General features: G+C 43.3%; 1 protein-coding gene across 1 annotated transcript; it reads left to right on the forward strand.

Annotated features, from left to right (window-relative positions):
* The first annotated feature begins 4,003 nt into the window (after nt 1-4,003).
* On the forward strand, nt 4,004-17,418 carry PPIC (peptidylprolyl isomerase C). Its single transcript, XM_065918212.1, has 5 exons — nt 4,004-4,202; nt 9,127-9,240; nt 9,979-10,072; nt 12,725-12,909; nt 16,786-17,418. The coding sequence occupies exons 1-5, from the start codon at nt 4,086-4,088 to the stop codon at nt 16,912-16,914; spliced, it is 639 nt and encodes a 212-aa protein (XP_065774284.1). The 5' UTR covers nt 4,004-4,085; the 3' UTR covers nt 16,915-17,418.
* The last annotated feature ends 2,551 nt before the right edge of the window (nt 17,419-19,969 follow it).

Genomic DNA, 19,969 nt, shown 5'->3' on the forward strand with positions numbered 1-19,969 from the left:
AGGGAAGAAATGTTAATGCATACTGCTAAGTGAAAAAAAAATAGTCTATTTCAACGCGATAGAAAATCACAGGAAATTAAACTCAAAGAAAGAGAAGGAAGGAATGAAGACATAAAGTAATGAAATAAAATCAAACATATTATAATCCTAAGCTCATTTGATGGAGCTGTTGAAAAAAAAAAGAAAAAAGGTAAAAACAGTCAATGTCAGGGATGAAAAAAACCTTTACTGTAAGCCCTGCAGACCTACAAAATTATAAAAAGATGTATTAAACAAATTCATGTAAATAAATTTACAAATATAAACGAAGTAAATTTCTCAAAATATACATGTAAAAATTGACAGAATACAAAATTTAAATAGCCTTCAATTGTTAAAAACATTAACCTATAATTTAAAACTACAAGGAAGAAAACTCTAGGCACAGACGGCTTGAAAGAAACAATCAAGGCAGAAATAATGGCAATCACTCACAAATCTTTTCAGAGCATAGCAAAACCCCCTACCATTTGCCAATTCATGTTAAGGTGCTAACATAATCCTGACCCCCCCCCCCCCCAAACAACAACAACAACAACAACAACACTGACAGGAAATCCCCAAAAGGAAATTTTTAAGCTGGTCTGATTTGAATATAGATGCAAATATTCTGAACAAAAATAGCAAACTTACCCATTAACATAAAAATGGAAAGCTGGTGATTTGCTTGGCCTGAACTGGAAAGCCAGATCAATTTATTTGCTGGTATTTTTTCCTGAACTTCATTTCAGGAGAAATGCCTTTTTTCAGTTCTTGTTAAGTTTGCTTTATATACTATACAGTAGCAAACAAAAAAAGGTTAATATACATTGGGCGTATTCCTGAAAGCAAGGATGGCTGAAGATTTGAAAAGCATTGCAATTCACATGAACAGAGTAAGGGAAAATCATGTGATTTTTCTGGTTGCTTTCAGTACATGATGTTGATCAAATCTGTGACAAAACCTCTTAACAAATCAGTACTAAAAAGGAATTCTCTTAAGCTGAAAAAGGACATCCTCACTCAAAAGAATATTCAGCAAATATCAGACTTAATGGTAAAATATTGAAAGCTTTTCCTCTGGCATTAGGACAGACGAGTGTATTATGAGTTTCCTAGACTTGCCATAACAAAGTACCACAAACTGGGATCATTTAAAACAACAAAAATATATTGTCTCACAGTTCTGGAGGCTAGATATCTGAAATGAGGTGCTGACAGGGCCATGTTCTCCTTAGGGGAGGGTCCTTCCTGGTCTCTTCTTGGCTTCTGGTGGTTGCCAGCTATCCCGGGCATTTCTTGACTCATAGATGTACCACTCCAATCTCTTTCTCTGTCTTCACTGGTGTTTCCCCCGCGGGGTTTCTTTGTCTCTCCTCTTTTTACAAGGACACTAGTCACATAACCTACTTCAATAGGATCTCAACTTGATTACATCTGCAAAAAAAAAAAAAAACCCTATTTGGAAATAGCGTCACATTCACAGATCCTGGGGTTTCTGACTTTGATGTACCCATTTGGGGGCAAAATTTAACCCCCCAAGCAAGGACTCATCCTATAGTCACTTCTTTTTGTACTCAAGGTCCTGTGGCAAGAAAAAGAAACAAAAGGTATAAAGATTAGAAAGGAAGGAATAAAACTCATTATTTATGAATAATATAGTTGTCTATGTAGAAAATTCTAAATAATTCACAGATAGATCATTGTAATTAATAAGCTTAACAAACTAGCCTATTCAAGATTAATATATACAATTATTTTACTATAGTACTAACAAACAGGTAAATAAATGTTAAAAAGATATAATTTACAATAGCAAAAAACAAAACAAAGACTAAATACCTCGAAATCAACTTAACATTATATGTATAAGGTTTTTAGACAGACAACTATGAAATCTTACTGAGAGAAATTAAAGAAGAGGGAAATAAACGGAGGAATATGTCATGTTCATGAATGGAAGACACAATATTACAAATATGCCAAGTCTTTCCAAAAGGAGGTATACATGCAATGCAAATCCAATTAGAATCCCACTTTATGGAAACTGACAAGCTGATTTTCAAGTTTATATGAACACAGAAAGGGTCAAGAATAGCCAGAAATCTATTGTACAAAGTAAGAGGACTTCTACTACTAACTATGAAGACTTACTATAAGACTATTTTCATTAAGACAACATGGTGTTGCCATGAAGACAGACAAATATGTCAGTGAGACAGAAAAGAGGGTGCACAGACAGACCCATATATGTAGGGACACTTATTCCATGACAGAAGTAGGATTACAGAGCAATAAGTAAAGAAGTAACTTTTCAATAGATTATGCTGAGACAATGGAATTCATATGGAAAAACATTCGACCCCTAGCTTGTTCTATGCATCAAAATAGCTACACACAAAAACATAGATGAATTTCATAAATTTGAGCAAAAAGAACACGTAAGATTCCAGTCACACAAAGTTAAAACTAAACCTTATTGGAAGTCAGGATCATGGTTAATTTAGGGAGAAGAAAGTGTTAGCAACTGCAAGTGAACACAAGAGGAGTTTCTAGAGAGCTAGTGAATATTTCATTTCTTTAGATATGTGGGGTTCTAGCTGTATTTGCTTTTTGATAATTTGTTGATTTGTACATGTACATTTGGTTCACTTCTCTTTATTTGTATTAATCTTCCAAATATAAAAATTTAAGGAGATAGGCACACTCACTCACTGAACAAATATTTGTGTGTTGTTTTTTTTTTACATATGCAGCCCGAACAAATATTTGTTGAGAAATCACTATATACCTGACATTGTACTAGATCTGAATCAGGAGAAATAAATACAGGCATAAACCCTCTGATACCCTTAACTTGCTACAAAATGGGGATTCTTTCTTTATTGGGGGTGAGAGTGATGAGAAAAGTCATTAGATCCTTCACTGGACTGAAATATCAAAATAGCTCACCAGTGTTCTGCCCAGCCTTCAAACGTGGTGGTTACCCTTTGTATACATAATAAATGGTTCCAGTGTAATTTTAGACTACACTTAGTTACACATAGGAATCCTATCTGCTTACCCAAGGAAAACCTTGGCTTGAAAGTCATGGCACTAGACCCTAAGAAAACCAAGAGAAAACTATCATTAATTTGTAGTTAATTTTGGCTCTATTACATTAAAAAAGTTCTTTGAAGTCCTAAGGCAACAGCATTGAGTTTTAAAAACGTTTTCCTTATTATAAAATACTTACATGTTCAATGTAGAACATCTGGGAAATCAGAAAATTACAAAGAAAACAAAACCCCATTATCCTATCACCATAGCTACTGTAAATGTTTTGGTACGTTTCTTTCCGTTTTTAAAATGCCTTTATACATTTACACAATCGAGGTCCGATTTTGCAACATGAGTTTCCCATTCAAAAATATGAGTATTTCCCCATGTCATTAATTCCTAAACATAATTTTTAAGTTTGTAAAAAGTATATCCCCAGTTTGAATCATCTCAGTTAGAGGTCATCCGTCCTGTGTAATCGAGTAGAAACATCCAGGGTCTCAAGAGTTCTGAGAGGAGTCCAGAACTTAGCTAAAGCCTCAGATGGAACATTGGAACCTGGCAGACTTGGCAGACACGGTCACAGAGGGGGACCCGTCGCGGCAAGCAAGATGCCAGGATGATCCGGAGCCCGGAGAGTCCTCGACTTTCCATCAGGTTTAATACGCGTCTACACTGTTAAGTTCCCGGCGATGCCCCAGCTTGCATCCCTCAGCTCCGGACCGAGCAGGCATCATCCGAGCGGCGCCAGCTCGCTCTGGATCCCCGCGCCCAGCGCACCCTCCATCCGCGCGGCGGCTCGCCTCGGCTCCGCGCTCCGTGGCGCGCCTCTCCGAGTCCCTAGCTCGGGTCGCTGGGCTGAAGCTGGGAGGAGGCGCCCGAGGTTCCGGGCTTGCCCGGGTAGCCGCGTCTCCACACCCCCGCCCCTCGAGCCGGGAGCGCGCAGGCGCAGCCGGTCAGGAGTCCCGCCCGCTGTCCAGGAGTCTGCGGTCGCGCCCCAGCCGCTGCCGCCACCGCCACCGCTCGTCATGGGCCCGGGTCTCCAGCTGCTGCTACGTCTCCTGCTTTGCGTGGGGCTCAGCGCCCTCGTACCGTCCGCGGGAGCCTCGGGCTTCCGCAAGCGAGGCCCCTCGGTGACGGCCAAGGTGACCAGGCAGCGGGCAGCAAGTTCCCCGCGTGCTGCCCGGGGGGATGGGGGGCTTTGGGGACTGGAAGCTCAGGGTCAGGGGCGGCGATCAGGGGGCTTCCCAGGCGCAGAGGATGGGAGGCGGCCGCGGGGCTAGGTGGTAGTGGTGGGGGTTCTCCCGCGCGCAAGTGGGTGGGGGGCATCCTCGCTCTGCTGGGAGACTTTAGGGGCGCTAGGCCGAGCCCGCCCCCCGCCTCGGACTGTCTGAGCGTCATCTCCTGGGCTGGTGATCCGACGTGGCCATCAGCCCGCGAGCTGGGAGAAGCTTCCGGAACCGGAGAGCCCTTTCTCTAGGGAGGAGACAGCCGAAGACTTCCTTCGGCGTGGCGCGGACTTGGGAATAGAGGCAGGAAGAATGCAGGCGGGCGAAGGAGGCGCGCCAGAGAGGAGGGGTTGCAGCTGGGCCGCCCCCGCGGATGTCACCCGGCCTCGCAGAGCCCAGGTCCAGTCCCTGTCGCTTGCGGTAGGGTAGGCGTTACGTGGCCTTGCTTAACCAAGGACTGTCCTCCCTTCCGCGTTTAGGAACCACTATCAATCGCAGCCAGGGAGGGAGAGGTGCGCTCTTCATACTGGGGAGTAGACACAGGGCTTGGGATGCTGTGGAGCGAGGCCCAGGAGGCCCCTGCATGACTGAGGCCAGTCCTTAAATCTCGATGGGAGGTGGTGGGGTGAGGATCTGCCTCCTTACAGCTTCAGGTCTTTTTTCAGCATGTTTACCCAAGGTTAGAAGATAATGGAAGGATGCCTGGAGAGACAGAGGGAGGAAAAGAGTGATTTGGTGCCCTTGATCACCACTTCTAGAAAACCCACTGGCAGGAGTGTCTTGGAATGTGGAAGGAGGAGCAGCTGCAGGTGGTCTTAACAATCGGCCCCCTGTCTGCCAGTAGAAATGACAGTGTTGGGTGCTTTAGTCCTCCACTGCAGACCCCACCGGAGGAGTGGGGAGGACTTGGGGCTGGAGAGGTTCAGCCCAACACCTGATGTAGCCGGGGAGTGAAGAGTGAAAAGGAAGGCCCTGCTGCGGGGGGTGCAGTGATAAATGAACTGTGGCTGGGAACCTCAGGGAGAGGGGAAAAAGAGTGGGGCTTCTTAGCCAGGGTGCACTCACTGAGTGAATTTTCATGCACTCTATAGGTTTGGGATAGTCACTTAACACTATCTCCTTTTTTCCCCCACCCCATTTGTCATTAAGTTCTAAAAACTAACTGTGCAGGCATATCCTGCCACAGATTCGACTCTACTGAATCACTTTTTCAGTGGGGCATTTTAAGACAACTACTCTGTTGGGAAGTGGAAATACTAAAAATGATTTCTCTGAGTGTGGACAAGTAGATGAATTGGCCATCACTCTAGTGTATTGTGTGTTTTCCCCAGCAATCTTCAGCTTTTCCTCTGAGAGTGTTTGAAAACAGGAATCTGTAAATGAGAGGTATGAAGTGCTGTCCCTCCCAGGGCCCTTTCTTGTCTGTAAATCTTGGTGCTGGCCACCACCTCAGCCTCTTGCCCAGTCTCGGAGCCTCACTGGTCTCAAAACCCACTCAGTTGGCATTCGCACCCTTGCATTTTCCAGCAGATGCCATGGGCTCTATGCGGCGTCAGGCACCTGAGAGTGTAAAATAATACTGCTATCTTTCCAGCTATGCTCAAGTCACAGGTTGCTGTCACTTTCTGCAGTTCTCAGAGTGGCCAAGAGGCTTCAGCTGAAGGAATAACAAGTTACTGAGAATACCCGAGGCTCCTCCTCTGCAAGTGGAAATAGAAATAATACCTGCTGGTTAGGTTTTGCATATTAGATGTGATAGAGCAAGTGAAGTGCTTAGCCCTGATTGAAGTTCCTGATTTAAGAGGTCAACTGTTATTGTTATTTGTGTTATCTTATTAATCCTTCTGGGGCAGGGCAGGTAGAGATGAGGAGCAGGGGCTCAGAGTTGCCCAAGGTCCTGTGGCCAGTAAGTGGTGGAGCTGGTTTGAGAACGGTTTCTTTGACCTCCAGGCTCCTGCACTTGGTGCTTCTCCAGTTACTCTGGAAACAAGCACAATTAACCCTACTAGGGTTTGGGGCAGGCTCTGTGAGGTCCTCTTGCCTCTTCCCCTGTCTCTTCCCACCCTCTAGCGCCCCATAATTTTCAAATGACTTTCAAGGGCAGCCTCAAGGGAAAAAAGGAGGGACCAAGGGGCCAGCTCTAGAAGTGCAACATGGAATTGAAGTGCCACCTTTTCCAGGAAGCCTGCCCTGATCTCCACAGATAATCATCACCTCTCACCATGACATTTTATCTGTACATACCTTCTTTTAAAGCTTGACGCCCCATCACAGTGACTATCTCTGTGCTTCCTCTTCTGTGGGACTTTGCAGCCTCATCCCTTTCACAGGGCCTGTTCCCAAGGACAGGCAGCAAAGTCAGAGATAATCTCAGAGATGAGGGTTTGCCTGGCAGCCACCCCAGGCCCACCTCACCGTCTGTTTAGGTGTGCGTATGCCCTGGTCTTCATTCAGTATTGCCTGACTTTTCTTTTTTTAGTACCTGCTTGAGCTGACACTGTGCTGGGCACTGGGGATCTAAATATGCCATTTCCGCCCCTTCAGGTAGAAATTGCCTAGACAGAGAGAGCCACATTGATGACAAATCACAGTCCAAGTAAACGCAGCTTCAAATTGAAATTCTGTCTTTCACGTTCCCAGTATTGCCTAATGAAACTTGGAACTCTTAGCCAGCATCCTTCCTCCGCCTTCTGAAAGGGGTGACCTTCCTTCCCAGCCGGTTGTGGTCAGAAGGGTTCTGTCACTTCTCTGCACGTGGATCCCTTTTCCTGTCTCAGTGCTTTGGTTCCAGAAAGAACTGCCAGGCGGGGCTTGTGCCCGGAGGGTGCTCCCCTCCTTCCAGGCTTGCATCCCTTCACACCTCTGTCAGGATGCCCTCTCTCAGCCCTCAGCATCCCTCCAGCACACTGGTATTCAGTGTTCTTGGGGCACTTGTCACCCGCAGCCTTAAGCTATGGCTGTTTATGTACTTGGCCTGTCTTTCCATAATCTCCCTGAGGACAGAGACCTCCTCCACTTGTACCCTCACACTGCCTTCTGCCGAGATCTTTGACAAGTACTTAATAAGATTTGATTTTATCATTTCCATTAGAGTTAGGGCAACTCTGATGCATTTTCATGCCATCATGCAAGAAGTTGAAGGATGCTGTGGTTTGGGAAAAAACATCTTATTAATACATGTGCTAGGCTGCATGTAGGAAAACAAGATGGTTATTGGAGAATTACGCTGGGTGTCTTAGACACTTTTTCTTCATCTTCTCATGCTGTCCTCCCACATTTTATTCTCTTTGCTGTTGAAATGTTCACAGGCTTTCTTTTCTCTTCTTTATTTTAAAAGTCTGGCAGGTTCATGTGGTGCTTCCTTATGATTACATACCCAGTTCTTGTCCTGGAGCCTCTTCATTATTGCCTGTTACTGAATTTACTCCTTGGTTTGGAAATCCCTTTGGAGAACTGCTTCTTTGACCCCAGCTCTGCATGCCAGGCTCTTGCAGGCATTAATGGAGCTTCCTGAATCGTCCTTCTTCACTGCACTGCCCAATCTCAAGGGCCTGGTCTTTTGTGCATTCTCTAAACTTTTACCATAAAATAATAATAACACAGTTTTTACAGCTCTGGCCATGTAAAACTGCAAAATGCCACAAGGAACAATAAATATCACATCATCCTGTGACGGACATCCTGATGCATTGGCAGAGGCTCTTGTCTTGAACTAAAGCTTGACAGTCTTTACTTTGTGATTTTTCTAAACTATATGACATCTTTTCTCTTTGACACCTTCTTAAATTTTTTTAAAGCCATCTCTTGAATGTCTTTTCTTTTTACCCATTCAAATAGTGAATTGGTTCCTATAATCTAAACTTGCTAACAGAATGCCCTTTGACTCTGTGGCCTTTTCAAACGTTCTGTCTCAAATTCATCTTAACATAGTGATTTGTGAAGCAGAACATATATAATTTCGTTTTAGGTGAAACAGTTAAAAAAAAGTCCAAGAGAACTTTTAAGGCTTATCTGTAAAGAAAGAAGCAACTAACTTCTGGAGGTGTGCTTGTTCTCTTCTGTTTTAAAATGTTGTGACAGAGAAAGGGCACATTCTACTTGGGCAACTTTGGGAACGTGAGGACCGGATTCGGTGTCTTAAGTGTACAGGTAAATGGCTCTGTCAGGGCCAGCGTGCAGTGTTTGCTGTACTTAGGACGAGTGGAGGCCCAGGTGTCATACTGTGTTTGGGTGTGAGTGGCAGGCCTTCTGGAGCAGGGCTGTGTGTTTTGATCATCTTTCACAGGCCCCTTGACGGCAGACATCTATTGAGAACTCATTGGGAATTTGGCGCTGCTCGAAGTTGTAAAAAAATAAATCTGGACGGTTAGACTCTTTCTTTCCTTACCAGTTTTTTTTCTCCTGCCAAGACTGGAGAGCATCACCTTTCAGAAGAACAGCAGTCTCCACTCTCAACCCCTAGCTCTGTCCACAGAGCTAGGAACAGGAGGCAGCAGCAGTGTGTGTCTGGGGTCCTTGGGGGAGAGGGATTCTTGAAACTTACTGGCTCATTCGGACAGTACTGAGTCCAACTTTAAACCCAGTTCTTAGTACAGTGTCTGACTCAGTGCTGATGCTCCATAACTGTTTGGTGAATGAATATTTGTGAGTGAAATGCGCCCACAAAAATGGTTTCAGAACTCCTTTAATTTATCTCTTGCTCCTTCACCCCCTCCTCTATAAAATGCTGGTGGCCAGGGCCCTCACCTGTGGGTCCGTTCTCAGACTGTCATATTCACTCGCCTTGTATTGTGGCTTTTCTACCGTGTGACCTTGTGCTCCGCCTTTCAAACACATGCAGGTCTTCTTTGATGTGAGGATTGGAGATAAAGATGTTGGCAGAATCGTAATTGGCCTCTTTGGAAAAGTTGTGCCCAAGACTGTGGAAAATTTTGTCGCTCTGGCAACAGGAGAGGTATGTCTCAGTTTTATTCCTTCCAACTGTGCACAGAATTGAATCTTCCTCCTTTTAAGGATGGAATACAGATGTATTCTGGGGGATGAATGGAGAGAATGGCATGGGAACATATACACTGCCATATGTAAAATAGATAACCAGTGGGAATTTGCTGCATGACTCAGGGAACTCACTGGGGCTCTGTGACAGCCTCGAGGGGTGGGAAGTGGGAGGGAAGTTCAAGGGGAGGACGCATATGTATGTCTATGGCTGATTCATGTTGATGTATGGCAGAAACCAACACAATATTGTAAAACTATTATCCTCCAATTACAAATAAATACATTAAAAAAAACTTAAATGTAAAAAAAAAGTTGTACTTGGGAAAATAAGTATTAAATTAGTAGATGAGATGAACCTGAGACATCTAGTAATATTTTACTTTGTTTTTCTATAAAATCTGTATTCTTTAAGCACTCAGTTTCCTCAAGGTTCTAGAAAGTGAAACAGTCATGAAGTGAAAATGCAAACTTCTCTCTTCTTACTTGTGCATGTTAGTATTTTACTTCCATAGTTTATTTATTTTTCAGTCAGCTAATGGTAAATATCTGTCAGTAAGCTATTGTAGGTACCTAATTTAGTTCTGTAGATATTTTGTGTAATTTTCTCATTTTGTCATTTCCAGATAAACACTGGGGTTTATCTTACAGTATGGGTTGTATCTGCTTGTGTATTCAATTGACATAATCTCTTTAGAAAGGATATGGATATAAAGGAAGCAAATTTCATCGCGTCATCAAAGATTTCATGATTCAAGGAGGAGACTTCACCCGAGGAGATGGCACCGGTGGTAACGTCATCTCTTAAACGTTTCCTTTCCCGCTTTCCCAAGTGAAACCTAAGACAAGATGATATGTTTACCCAGCATATTGAGCTCCCAGCTTGAAGGAACAAAGTCAGAAAGACAAACTAATTCTTCCAGAAAGATAAGAGGTTTTGGTTGGGGGGGCCTCATCTAACAAAATCTTGGCAGGTGTGAATGAGTGAGGCTTCCTAATTTTAAACAGTCTTTGCTTGGGTGTGCATTATCCTTCTTTAATGGAGATGTATTCATTTAGTAGGCTGTTTTGCAGTTATAAAAATCCTAGACTCCCGGTATGTAGCAATATGGAAAGATGTCTGTCATAGCAAGGAAGAGCCATGTTCCCTGGGGGGCACTCCAGCTGCAGGAGTGCATTTTGCGGGGGGTTGGTGGTGACCCAGAAGCATCATGCCAGCATGATGAGACTGGTACTTAGGTGGCAGGATCACAGGTGAACTTACCTCCTTCTTTCAAAATTCTCTTTTTATCATCAGCTTTTGCAGTAGTAAAAAATTAAGTAATAGACCACTTGTCACAGTTACAGTATAATTTTTATCAACATCATTAGAATTCAATAAAGAACCCATAATTCAGTTTATAGAATTTCAAATATATCTTATTATTTCTCATTGAGGATTCTAGCTGCCCAGCTCCCTGGTCTGTCTTTTCCTCAGAAATGTAGTGAGTTCTTTTCCTGAACATACAAACAATATGGAACTACACCGAATTTTTATTTATTTCAGGTTTAAAATTTTTAATCCAGCAAATACTGGGTTTGGTAGATAGTAAATGGCTAACGTTTTAATGAAACAAGCCATTTTCAAGCATTATTGTTAATTTTATGTTTACTGCAATGGTTTTTTAAATAACAAAGTGGCTGTCATTAAATGCTTGGATTTGCCAAGACACCTGTGGAAATGCTGGTGGGTATGGGAATGTAGACTGGCGCAGAGGAACGTGTTCAGGTTACTTGGTTGAATGGGGCTGCTGCAGAGCTGGGTCTCCGGTGGAGAAGCCTGCAGTTCCAGTGCTGGTCCCCTCAGGACTGGCACCCCATCGTCCTTCCTGAGGCCCGGCAGGAATGGTGATGGAACTTCACTGTGTTCTCTGTTTTCTCTTTCTCTCTCTGCTGTGTGTGTGTGCGCATGTGTGCACATGCATGTACAGAGTTAAAATTCTCTGAGTTTTGGAGATAGGACCTTTTGGATCATTTAAATTTAGCCTAGACTTCTCTGTAGGCAGAACTTTCCTTCCTTCATTTGTCACTTACCAACCAGCTATAAATTGCTTACCTTTGGTATTCACTTCTGGTCCTTCTAACTGAGCCAGGATTGGATTTTTTTTCCCCCCTCTTAGGAAGATGAATTATATTTGACTTCTTCTACAAAAAAAAAAAAGAAAGAAAAAGGCAGGGTTCCTTAAATTATTAAATATTAGTTACTCAGATAAATATAAGAGTTACAAATCAATGAAGTTGTTAAAATACCCAGTTATTTATTTTGAAGCCATATATCCTAAGATGTACACTTTAAGAAAAAAAAATCATCAGGGTTCACAAAATGTCCTTACTATTCCTCTATTGCAACACTTTCTAGATAACCTGTTTGAAAAGTTAACTCTGTTAGCTATGAAGAGGTTTTGGTTGTACATGAATGAAGAAAAGTGCCCATGTAAGACTCAAGTCTTAAGGAACTGTTTTGCCTGGTCCTTCACAAGCACTGCATAGTGAGAAGGAGATAACATGAGAGCTAACTGAGCCAGGACTTTAAGGTTGGCCCCTGATGGATAAGGTGGCCTGCAGTGGAGGAGCTGGGTGTCCAGGCACTCAGGGTCGGGGGATGGAGCGGGTGGTCTGCACCGTTGTTTTACAGGAAAAATGTGCTGTGCTAGATCTCCAGCCCCCATGCCCGCCTTTGGCTCAAGGTTGGCTCCTTGGCTGCTCCCAGTTGCTGTCACCCTCTGTACCCTGAAGTCATCAAGCCTAATGACTTCCAGGCTGGCACAATTCTTCTTAGTACTGAGGCTCTACATGCTTAGAGAACCAGAGTTGGAGCCAGAAGTTCAAGTTTTACTTTCTTCAAGTTTGATAAGCTCCCATTTGATAAGTGTGATAAGTTTCCCATTCACAATGGGAATGAGAGAACCTACCCTCTAGGACTGTCATGAGGATTGGCTAAGGGTGTATATTAAGTGCATGTTGCAGTTGGCTTGGCTGCTGAGGTATGAGTGACCCAGGACAAGTGGCCTGACCCTCAAGACAGAGATGGGGTCCCTATGATGGCTTACCCATCATTCCATCAGACTTTACGATGTCATCCTGCCCTCCCATTCCTTCTCATTTCAAAGTGAAATCACTGACTTGCTTGGTCAAGGTTTGGGTCTTCATTTGAGGCCAGAGGGCATCTTGCCATCTTGTGTCATATTTAAGGCTTTTGTTTGTTTCTTTTGGTCCCTGGTGCTCTGTTTCCTTAAGGAGTAAATTTTATCCTCTGCTTAATTTCTCTTTATGTTTGACCATCTTTCCCTCATCTTCTATAGGGTTCTCTTAACCAGTTCTACTCAAACCTTATACTTCCCTTTGAAGAATTTACTTTTGTATAACACCTGTTGACTCTATCCTTTTTGTTTTGTCTCACCCAGGTATAAGCATTTATGGTGAGACATTCCCAGATGAGAACTTCAAACTCAAGCATTATGGCATTGGGTGGGTCAGCATGGCCAATGCTGGGCCTGACACCAATGGCTCTCAGTTCTTTATCACCTTGACCAAGCCCACCTGGCTGGATGGCAAACATGTGGTATTTGGAAAAGTCCTCGATGGAATGGTAACTTGATATATCATTTTTTCTCATTCAAAGCTTTATAATGAAAGTACTCTTAATGATTTGCTCTCAAATTATGCTTCTTAGAGAGCCATAATTATATGCTGACTGGCCTCTTCAAAGGTGAATAAAGTATATATGGTACGTGGGTTCAGTCCCTGTGTTGGGAAGATCCTCTAGAGAAGGGCATGGCAACCCACTCCAGTGTTCACACCTGGAGAATCCCAGGACACAGCAGCCTCATGGGCTACATTCCATAGGCTCACAGAGAGTCAGATATGACTGAAGCGACTTAACATGCAGACACACGGTATTTTAATTGTTAGGAGTATTAGGGTGGAAGCTGGGGGGGAGGCCGGGACTTGACAGTGAAGAGTTGAGTCCTTAATTTATCATACTATTAGATATAATTGGAAACTCATTTTAATGTAACCAAATGAAATCCTGTAGGTACAATGAAATATCATTTCAACTTAAAAAGGAAGGAAATCCTGTCACTTGCCAGAACGTGGATAAATCTTGAGAATGTCATGTTAAGTAAAGTAAGCCTGTCACAAAAAAGACTATGATTCCAATCAAATGAGGAATGTAAAGTAGTCAAATACATGGGAACATAAAGCAGGATGATGGTTTCCAGGGGCTGGGGGGTAAAGAAATGGGGGGCTAGTGTTCAATGAGCATCTCTATGAATCTTCAGTTTTACAAGATGAAAAACTGCTGGAGATTTAGTTGCACGATAATGTGAATATGCTTAAACTAATGAACTTAAAATTAGACTTAGAAGTGGCTAAGATGGTAGTTATATGTTATGTGTTTCTTGTGCTCAGTTGCTCAGTTGTGTCTGATTCTCTGCAACCTCATGAACTGTAGCCTGCCAAGGCTCTTCTGTCCATAGAATTTTCCAGGCAAGAATACTGGAGTGGGTTGCCATTTTCTTCTCCATGTGTTCCTTACCACAATTTCAAAATATTTTTAAAAACCCTGAGCCCATGTAGTTCAGTACAGATACAGGTCAGTTTCAAAGGCACATAGTATAACAACCAGAATTCCTAAAGAGAATTCAAATTTATGCTCCTGTGTCTCAAAGAACATCAAAGGGGTCCAATTCATAACCCACAGGAAGAATTCTTAAAATCCTCATTCTCTTCCACTCCCTGCATTTCTCCTCCTTAGCAACTGCCCAAAGATGCTCTTCCAGCTCCTCAACTGGCAGCTGTAAGGTCTGCCCGGTACAACCCTGGAACATCCTTGAGTCTCTTCCCTCTGCCATATTTCATTGCTTTTCATGTGAACTCATCCAAATATAAATAAACTATTCTCACTCACTGCAGTTCTTCTATAACTTCTACCTGTTATTCGGATTCTACCCAACAGAAGGGCAGGAACTGAGCTGGCTGACTCAACCTCCCTTACAAGGCAAAGATATGTTCAACCAGAACTGTCAAATAATTCTCATTGGCAAGTGGGATAGGGCTTCCCAGGTGGCTCAGTAGTAAAAGAATTTGCCTGCCAGTGCAGGAGATGCAGGTTTGATCCCTTGGTTGGGAAGATCCCCTGGAGAAGGAAATGGCAACTCACCCCAGTGTTTTTGCCTGGGAAATCCCATGGACAGAGGAGCCTGGCGGGTTACAGTCCACAGGATCCCAAAGAGTTGGACACAACTTAATGATTAAACAATAAGTGGGATGAGAAGCAATTGGGGCAAACATCTGTCACTTAATATATCACTTTAGGTCCCATCACAGTGAAGGACATGCCTACATTTTCATGAGCCGGTGTCCTCAAAAGAATGTACTCTTGAATAGCAAGGAATCCTAGTCTCCAGCCTCTTTCTGCTTTTTAAATGAGCTAAACATAGACTTGCATGTGTTAAACCAGTTTGGAGTTTTGACTGCTGAATCTAATCAGGTTCCAAGTAGTTTAATGTAAACTGATTCAAGTGAGCATTTTTGAATATAACATAATGCCTCCCTAGTGGCTCAGATGGTAAAGTGTCTGCCTGCAATGCGGGAAACCTGGATGCAATCCCTGGGTCAGGAAGATTCCCCTGGAGAAGGAAATGCAACCTACTCCAGTGCTCTTGCCTGGAAAATTCCATAGACAGAGGAGCCTGATAGACTACAGTCCATGAGGTTGCAAAGATTCGGACATGTCTGAGCAGCTTCACTTTCACTTTCACTTTAATGCTAGGCTGCAAGAAAAATGAAGAGTATGCATTTGGGGCTTCCTTCTTCTGGTCATGGTTTTCCTTCTGGTCTTCTGGGTCTTACGTCTTGGTGCCCTGGTTGGCTGTATTAACCTCCCTCCACCATTGGCATGCATCCTGGGAGATCTGCTTCCTGGTCCTAGACAAACAGTCCTGAACATTTTATGAGTCATAAACTACTTCAAGAAGCTATTGAAAACTATAAACTCTCTCTAGAAGGAAAATAAGAAAGTGTGTGTGTCATACAGTTTCAAGGAATTTTCCCAATCTCCTGACTTCCACCTCCTGACCCTCCAGAGATTGTCTAGGTGGTTTTCTTAACACTGGACCTCACCCTAGACTTGTAGAATCAGAACTTTCATAGGTGGGCCTTCAAACAAACATGTTAAAAATTGTGGTCAAATATACCCAACATAGAAATGTCCATTTTAACCATTAAATAAGCAGTTTTTAACCTGCCACAGGTCATTCAGGTGTGTAGCTGCTGTTTTAGGTACACATATGCACATAGGAACCCCCCACACACAATCTATTTAGAAATATATATTATTATTAGAAGAATGCTGATCTTTTATCTTAAATTAGTTAGGATTACCTGACACCATGTTGGAAGCACTGAGAAACTTTGTTGCTGTTTTGTTTCAACCTATTTTAGAAACTCATTAGAGATCTACTAGCTCAGTCCTTGCCTTGTATGAGACAAAGTGGTCCATGGGCTGTGAAACCATCCAGACTCGAGAAAGGAGTCTTTATACCACCAGTGGGGTAGTGAGTGAAAGTCGCTTAGTCATGTCTGATTCTTTGTGACCTCATGGACTATACAGTCCATGTAATTCTTCAGACTAGAATACTGGAGTGGGCAGCATTCCCTTCTCCAGGGGATCTTTCCAACTCAGGGATCGAACCCAGGTCTCCCGCATTACAGGCGCATCCTTTACTGTCTGAGCCGCCAGGGAAGCCCGTGGGGTAGAGATTACATTAGTATCAGACTCAACCTGTAGATTCAGCTTCCCAGGTGGTTCTAGTGGTAAAGTATCGGCCTGCCAGTGCAGGAGACGAGACGCAAGAGATGCAGGTTCAATTCCTGGATTAGGAAGATCCCCAGGAGGAGGAAATGGCAACCCACTCCAGTATTCTTGCCTGGAGAATCCCATGGACAGAGGAGCCTGGTGGGCTACATAGTTCATCGGGTTGCAAAGAGTCAGACACTAAATGACTGGGTACACACACGTACAACCTGTAGATCACTGGCTGGAGTCAGCTTTAAAATGGACAAACCCAGAACTAGCTCCATTACTAAATCTGCTTTCTGGCTCATTTTCTTACGCTTAGACCTCTTACATAGTGGAACTGAAATTATCTCAAATTCCATGTTAACTCATAAGTTGGGTTGTAACAAGTGAATAGAAATATTTTTTATTAGAGCTAGGTTGCTAATAAAAAGAAGAGAGGAAATACACAAATATGCCCTCTGATTAGTAAGCTAGTAGGTAAATTTTATGTTATGTATAGACTTCCTAAGTTTTCCATAGTTAGCTTACATGGTTTTTGTAATCATAAAAAAATGAAAACTTATTTCCCATCAGGGCTTTCAGACTTCACATTGATTTTACCTCTTGCTCATCATAGTTGCTGGTCAGAAGTGATCCATGGGTCTCCTTTTCTCTCATCAGACAGTGGTCCACTCCATAGAGCTGCAGGCAACTGATGGGCACGACCGTCCGCTCACCAACTGCTCCATCGTCAACAGCGGCAAGATAGATGTGAAAACGCCCTTTGTGGTAGAGGTCGCTGACTGGTGATGCAACCGGCAGAGAACAAAGAACACAGTCTGGCAGGGGTGTGTGTGTGTTTGTGTGTGTTCATTCTTCAAAGTTACTGTTTTGCTTTGTTTTTTAACTTTATTCTGTTTTCCACTCCAGATTACAGGAAGGTTATAACAATCAACCACTCAAAATTTAGTTAGCATGAATTTTGGTCAATCACTTGTTTAGGGACTTTGCACTTAAAAGACGTATCCCTTTCCTCCAGTGGTGCTATTTTTAAACTACAAAACTTTGTATTCGGTATCTTCTTTTGAAGAACACACACACAATCATTACTTTGTGGTATGAAGCGTGATCCCCAAATTGAGTGATGCTGAAGGTTTGTCTGAAAAAGATGGAGACAAGAAGTATATTATTTTGTATTCAAACAGAAATTCTTTTCAGGTAAAGGGAGATTTGATTAGTATTATCTATGTCACAGGGACTTTTACCTTTGAAAGGTGCTTATTCTCTATATTAAATACTTTTTATATAGATCAATTATTTTTGAAAGACATTTTTTTAACCTAAAGTTCTTTTTAAAAACTAATGTACAGAAATATATGCATTTTAATGTCACCAGTGAACAGATTAATAAAGGTTCTGCAATTCAAAATATTAACACAACTGGATAATTTGCGATGAGAATGCATAGAAGTGATGCCCATCCACATTCCATACACTCGAGCTGATTATTCACCTGTTTTTTACTCAATGTAATATGTTTAGAAAGTTCACTGGAGTCTAGTTGCCACAGAAAGGAATCTTTTTTTTTTTTCCACTTACATAGTGGGGATAAAGATTCAGGCTATACTTAAACTGGGTGGGAAGATAAAATGCTATTGGTGGCTCTTGTTGTAACATACCTGGCTGTACCAGAGTGCCTAATCTCTGTACAAATGCGGGTGGTGGGTGTCACAGAACGATCCCATTGCTTCTCCTGTAGGGCTCAAGCTGTGTTGGTCCCCCAGAATTCCATCTCTTGAGCACTGTTCTAAGAAAACTGCTTCAGTGAGAGATAAATTGATGCATACTCGTACTGTTGATGGGGGTGTTAATTGCTGCAAGCCTCCTAAGAGCAACGCCACGTATGTTTTGAGTTTGAGAATACAGCAGTGGACAGTGACAGGCATCATGGAATTGACATTCTAGTGATGAAGACAGATTAAATGAGGTGACGTATAAAAGGGTGTTGATACAGTAGAGAGGACACAACAGGTTTGCTGGTGAGGCTGGGTGTGGGTGGTGGAGCTGTTCAGGTGGCCTCCTGAGGGGACATTTGAGCTGAGCTCGGAGGAGACAGAAGCGTAGCTGTCAGGCCAGACCTTGGACATAGGCCTTCATGCCAGCGGGGAGAGAAAATACAAGGATCCTGAGGTGCAGTGAGAGGGCCCAGGACAGAACAAGCCAGTGTGCTGTAGCCTGAGGGTCAGAGAGTAAGGCTGAGTGCAGAGCATTCCCGGCCTGGGGGACCAGGGCACAGCTCTTCTTTTATTTCAAGTACAATGGAGAGCTCTTGGGCTTAAGTAGGGGGCATGATGTGATCTGCATTTAACATTATTTTGCCTACCATGAGGAGGATTGTTACGGGGCCGGAAGGCTAAAGTATGAGGGCTTCCCTGGTGGCTCTGATGGTAAAGAATGCAGGGAGATGCAGGTTCGATCCCTGGGTTGGGAAGATCCCCTGAAGAAGGAAATGGCAACCCACTCCAGTATTTCTTGCTGGGAAATCCCGTGGACAGAGGCGCCTGAAGGGCTATATAGTCCATGAGGTCGCAGAGTCAGACATGACTGACTAAACAACAAGGCTAAAGCACATACCTGGAAATTCAAAACATTCATATCCATTGACATTCCACTCCTGGGACCTTGCTGTAGAAAGTGATCTGAACTTAAAAATGTGACACTGTTTTTGAATCCAGTCCCCCTTGATTCGGAGATGGCCACCGGTTTTCTTTGAGGAATCACATCATCCGTGCAGGCATTTCTTATCCTGAGGGTGTGCTGACCCTTCAGACAGGTACATGCCTGGTCTGGCAAACTCATTCATTAACTCACTTGATAAATATTAGATGCTGGAGAGAGCTGCAAACAAACAGCTCTCATGGTTCCCTTGGAAGGAGACAAATAACTCAAATACATACCACGTGACTATATAACAACATCAGGTGGGTATACGTCCATGAAGAGAAACAGCCAGGAGAGTGACGAGAGGGTGAAGAGGTGGTCAGGGCCCCCTGGTTAGGACGTGGAGGCAGTGAGGGTACAGCAAGCCACAGGGACGCTGGGGCGGAGGGAGCGAGGCACAGGGGACCAGAGCCTGGCCCTGGAGGAACGGCAGACTGCAGAGTTCCAGAAACAGCCAGAGGTCCGGGTGGGCAGAGTGAGGGTGGTGGAAGAGTCAGGTGGGGGAGGTGGGGAGGTCCTGTAGACCAGTTGGAACATTCCCTTGCCCTGGCCCCAGTGACAGGCTCAGGGATGTGTGTGTGACCCCAGCCATCTTAGCCTCAACTGTGAGTGTTCTCTGGGAAGTACTAGGACAGAGCTGAAGGAAGAGGAGAAGGACCAGGCAAGAGGATGAAATCAGGAAAGGAAGATGGAAAGACAGATGTTAGAAGACGCTGCTCAGTCTCTGAGTCCAGCCATGCCTGAAGCCAATCTCCATTCCCAGCTTTTCAGTTACCCAACCTATTACGTTCCCGCATTTGCTTAAACCAGGGTGAATTGATTTCTTGTGACTTACAACCCAAAGCCTTTGTCTAATACAGCAATATTGGAAAAGTTTTATGTATAAAGATGAAAATTATAGCATTATTTATGATAGCAAAATACTGGAAGCAACTTGAATGTCCCCAAATGGTTGTAAAGCAATAGCATGGATTCATTAAGACTAATGCTGCACTTTTTAAGGAAAAAAAAAAAGAAATTATGTATGCAGCATGATCTCAATTATGTAAATATGCTCACATAAAACAAAATCAACAAAATGTAGAGTGACATAAAACAAAGGCCAATGGTGGGATTTTTAAAACTCTTTTCTGTTTGTAATTGT

This window comes from Muntiacus reevesi, chromosome 1, assembly GCF_963930625.1.
Source record: "Muntiacus reevesi chromosome 1, mMunRee1.1, whole genome shotgun sequence".
NCBI classification, from domain to species: domain Eukaryota; kingdom Metazoa; phylum Chordata; class Mammalia; order Artiodactyla; family Cervidae; genus Muntiacus; species Muntiacus reevesi.

Excerpts from the sequence above, each read along its gene's own strand:
- PPIC (XM_065918212.1), top strand. The coding sequence starts at position 4,086 with ATGGGCCCGGGTCTCCAGCTGCTGCTACGTCTCCTGCTTTGCGTGGGG. Across the intron at positions 9,241-9,978 it reads TCGCTCTGGCAACAGGAGAG|AAAGGATATGGATATAAAGG; the intron begins GTATGTCTCAGT and ends TAATCTCTTTAG. Across the intron at positions 12,910-16,785 it reads GAAAAGTCCTCGATGGAATG|ACAGTGGTCCACTCCATAGA; the intron begins GTAACTTGATAT and ends TTCTCTCATCAG.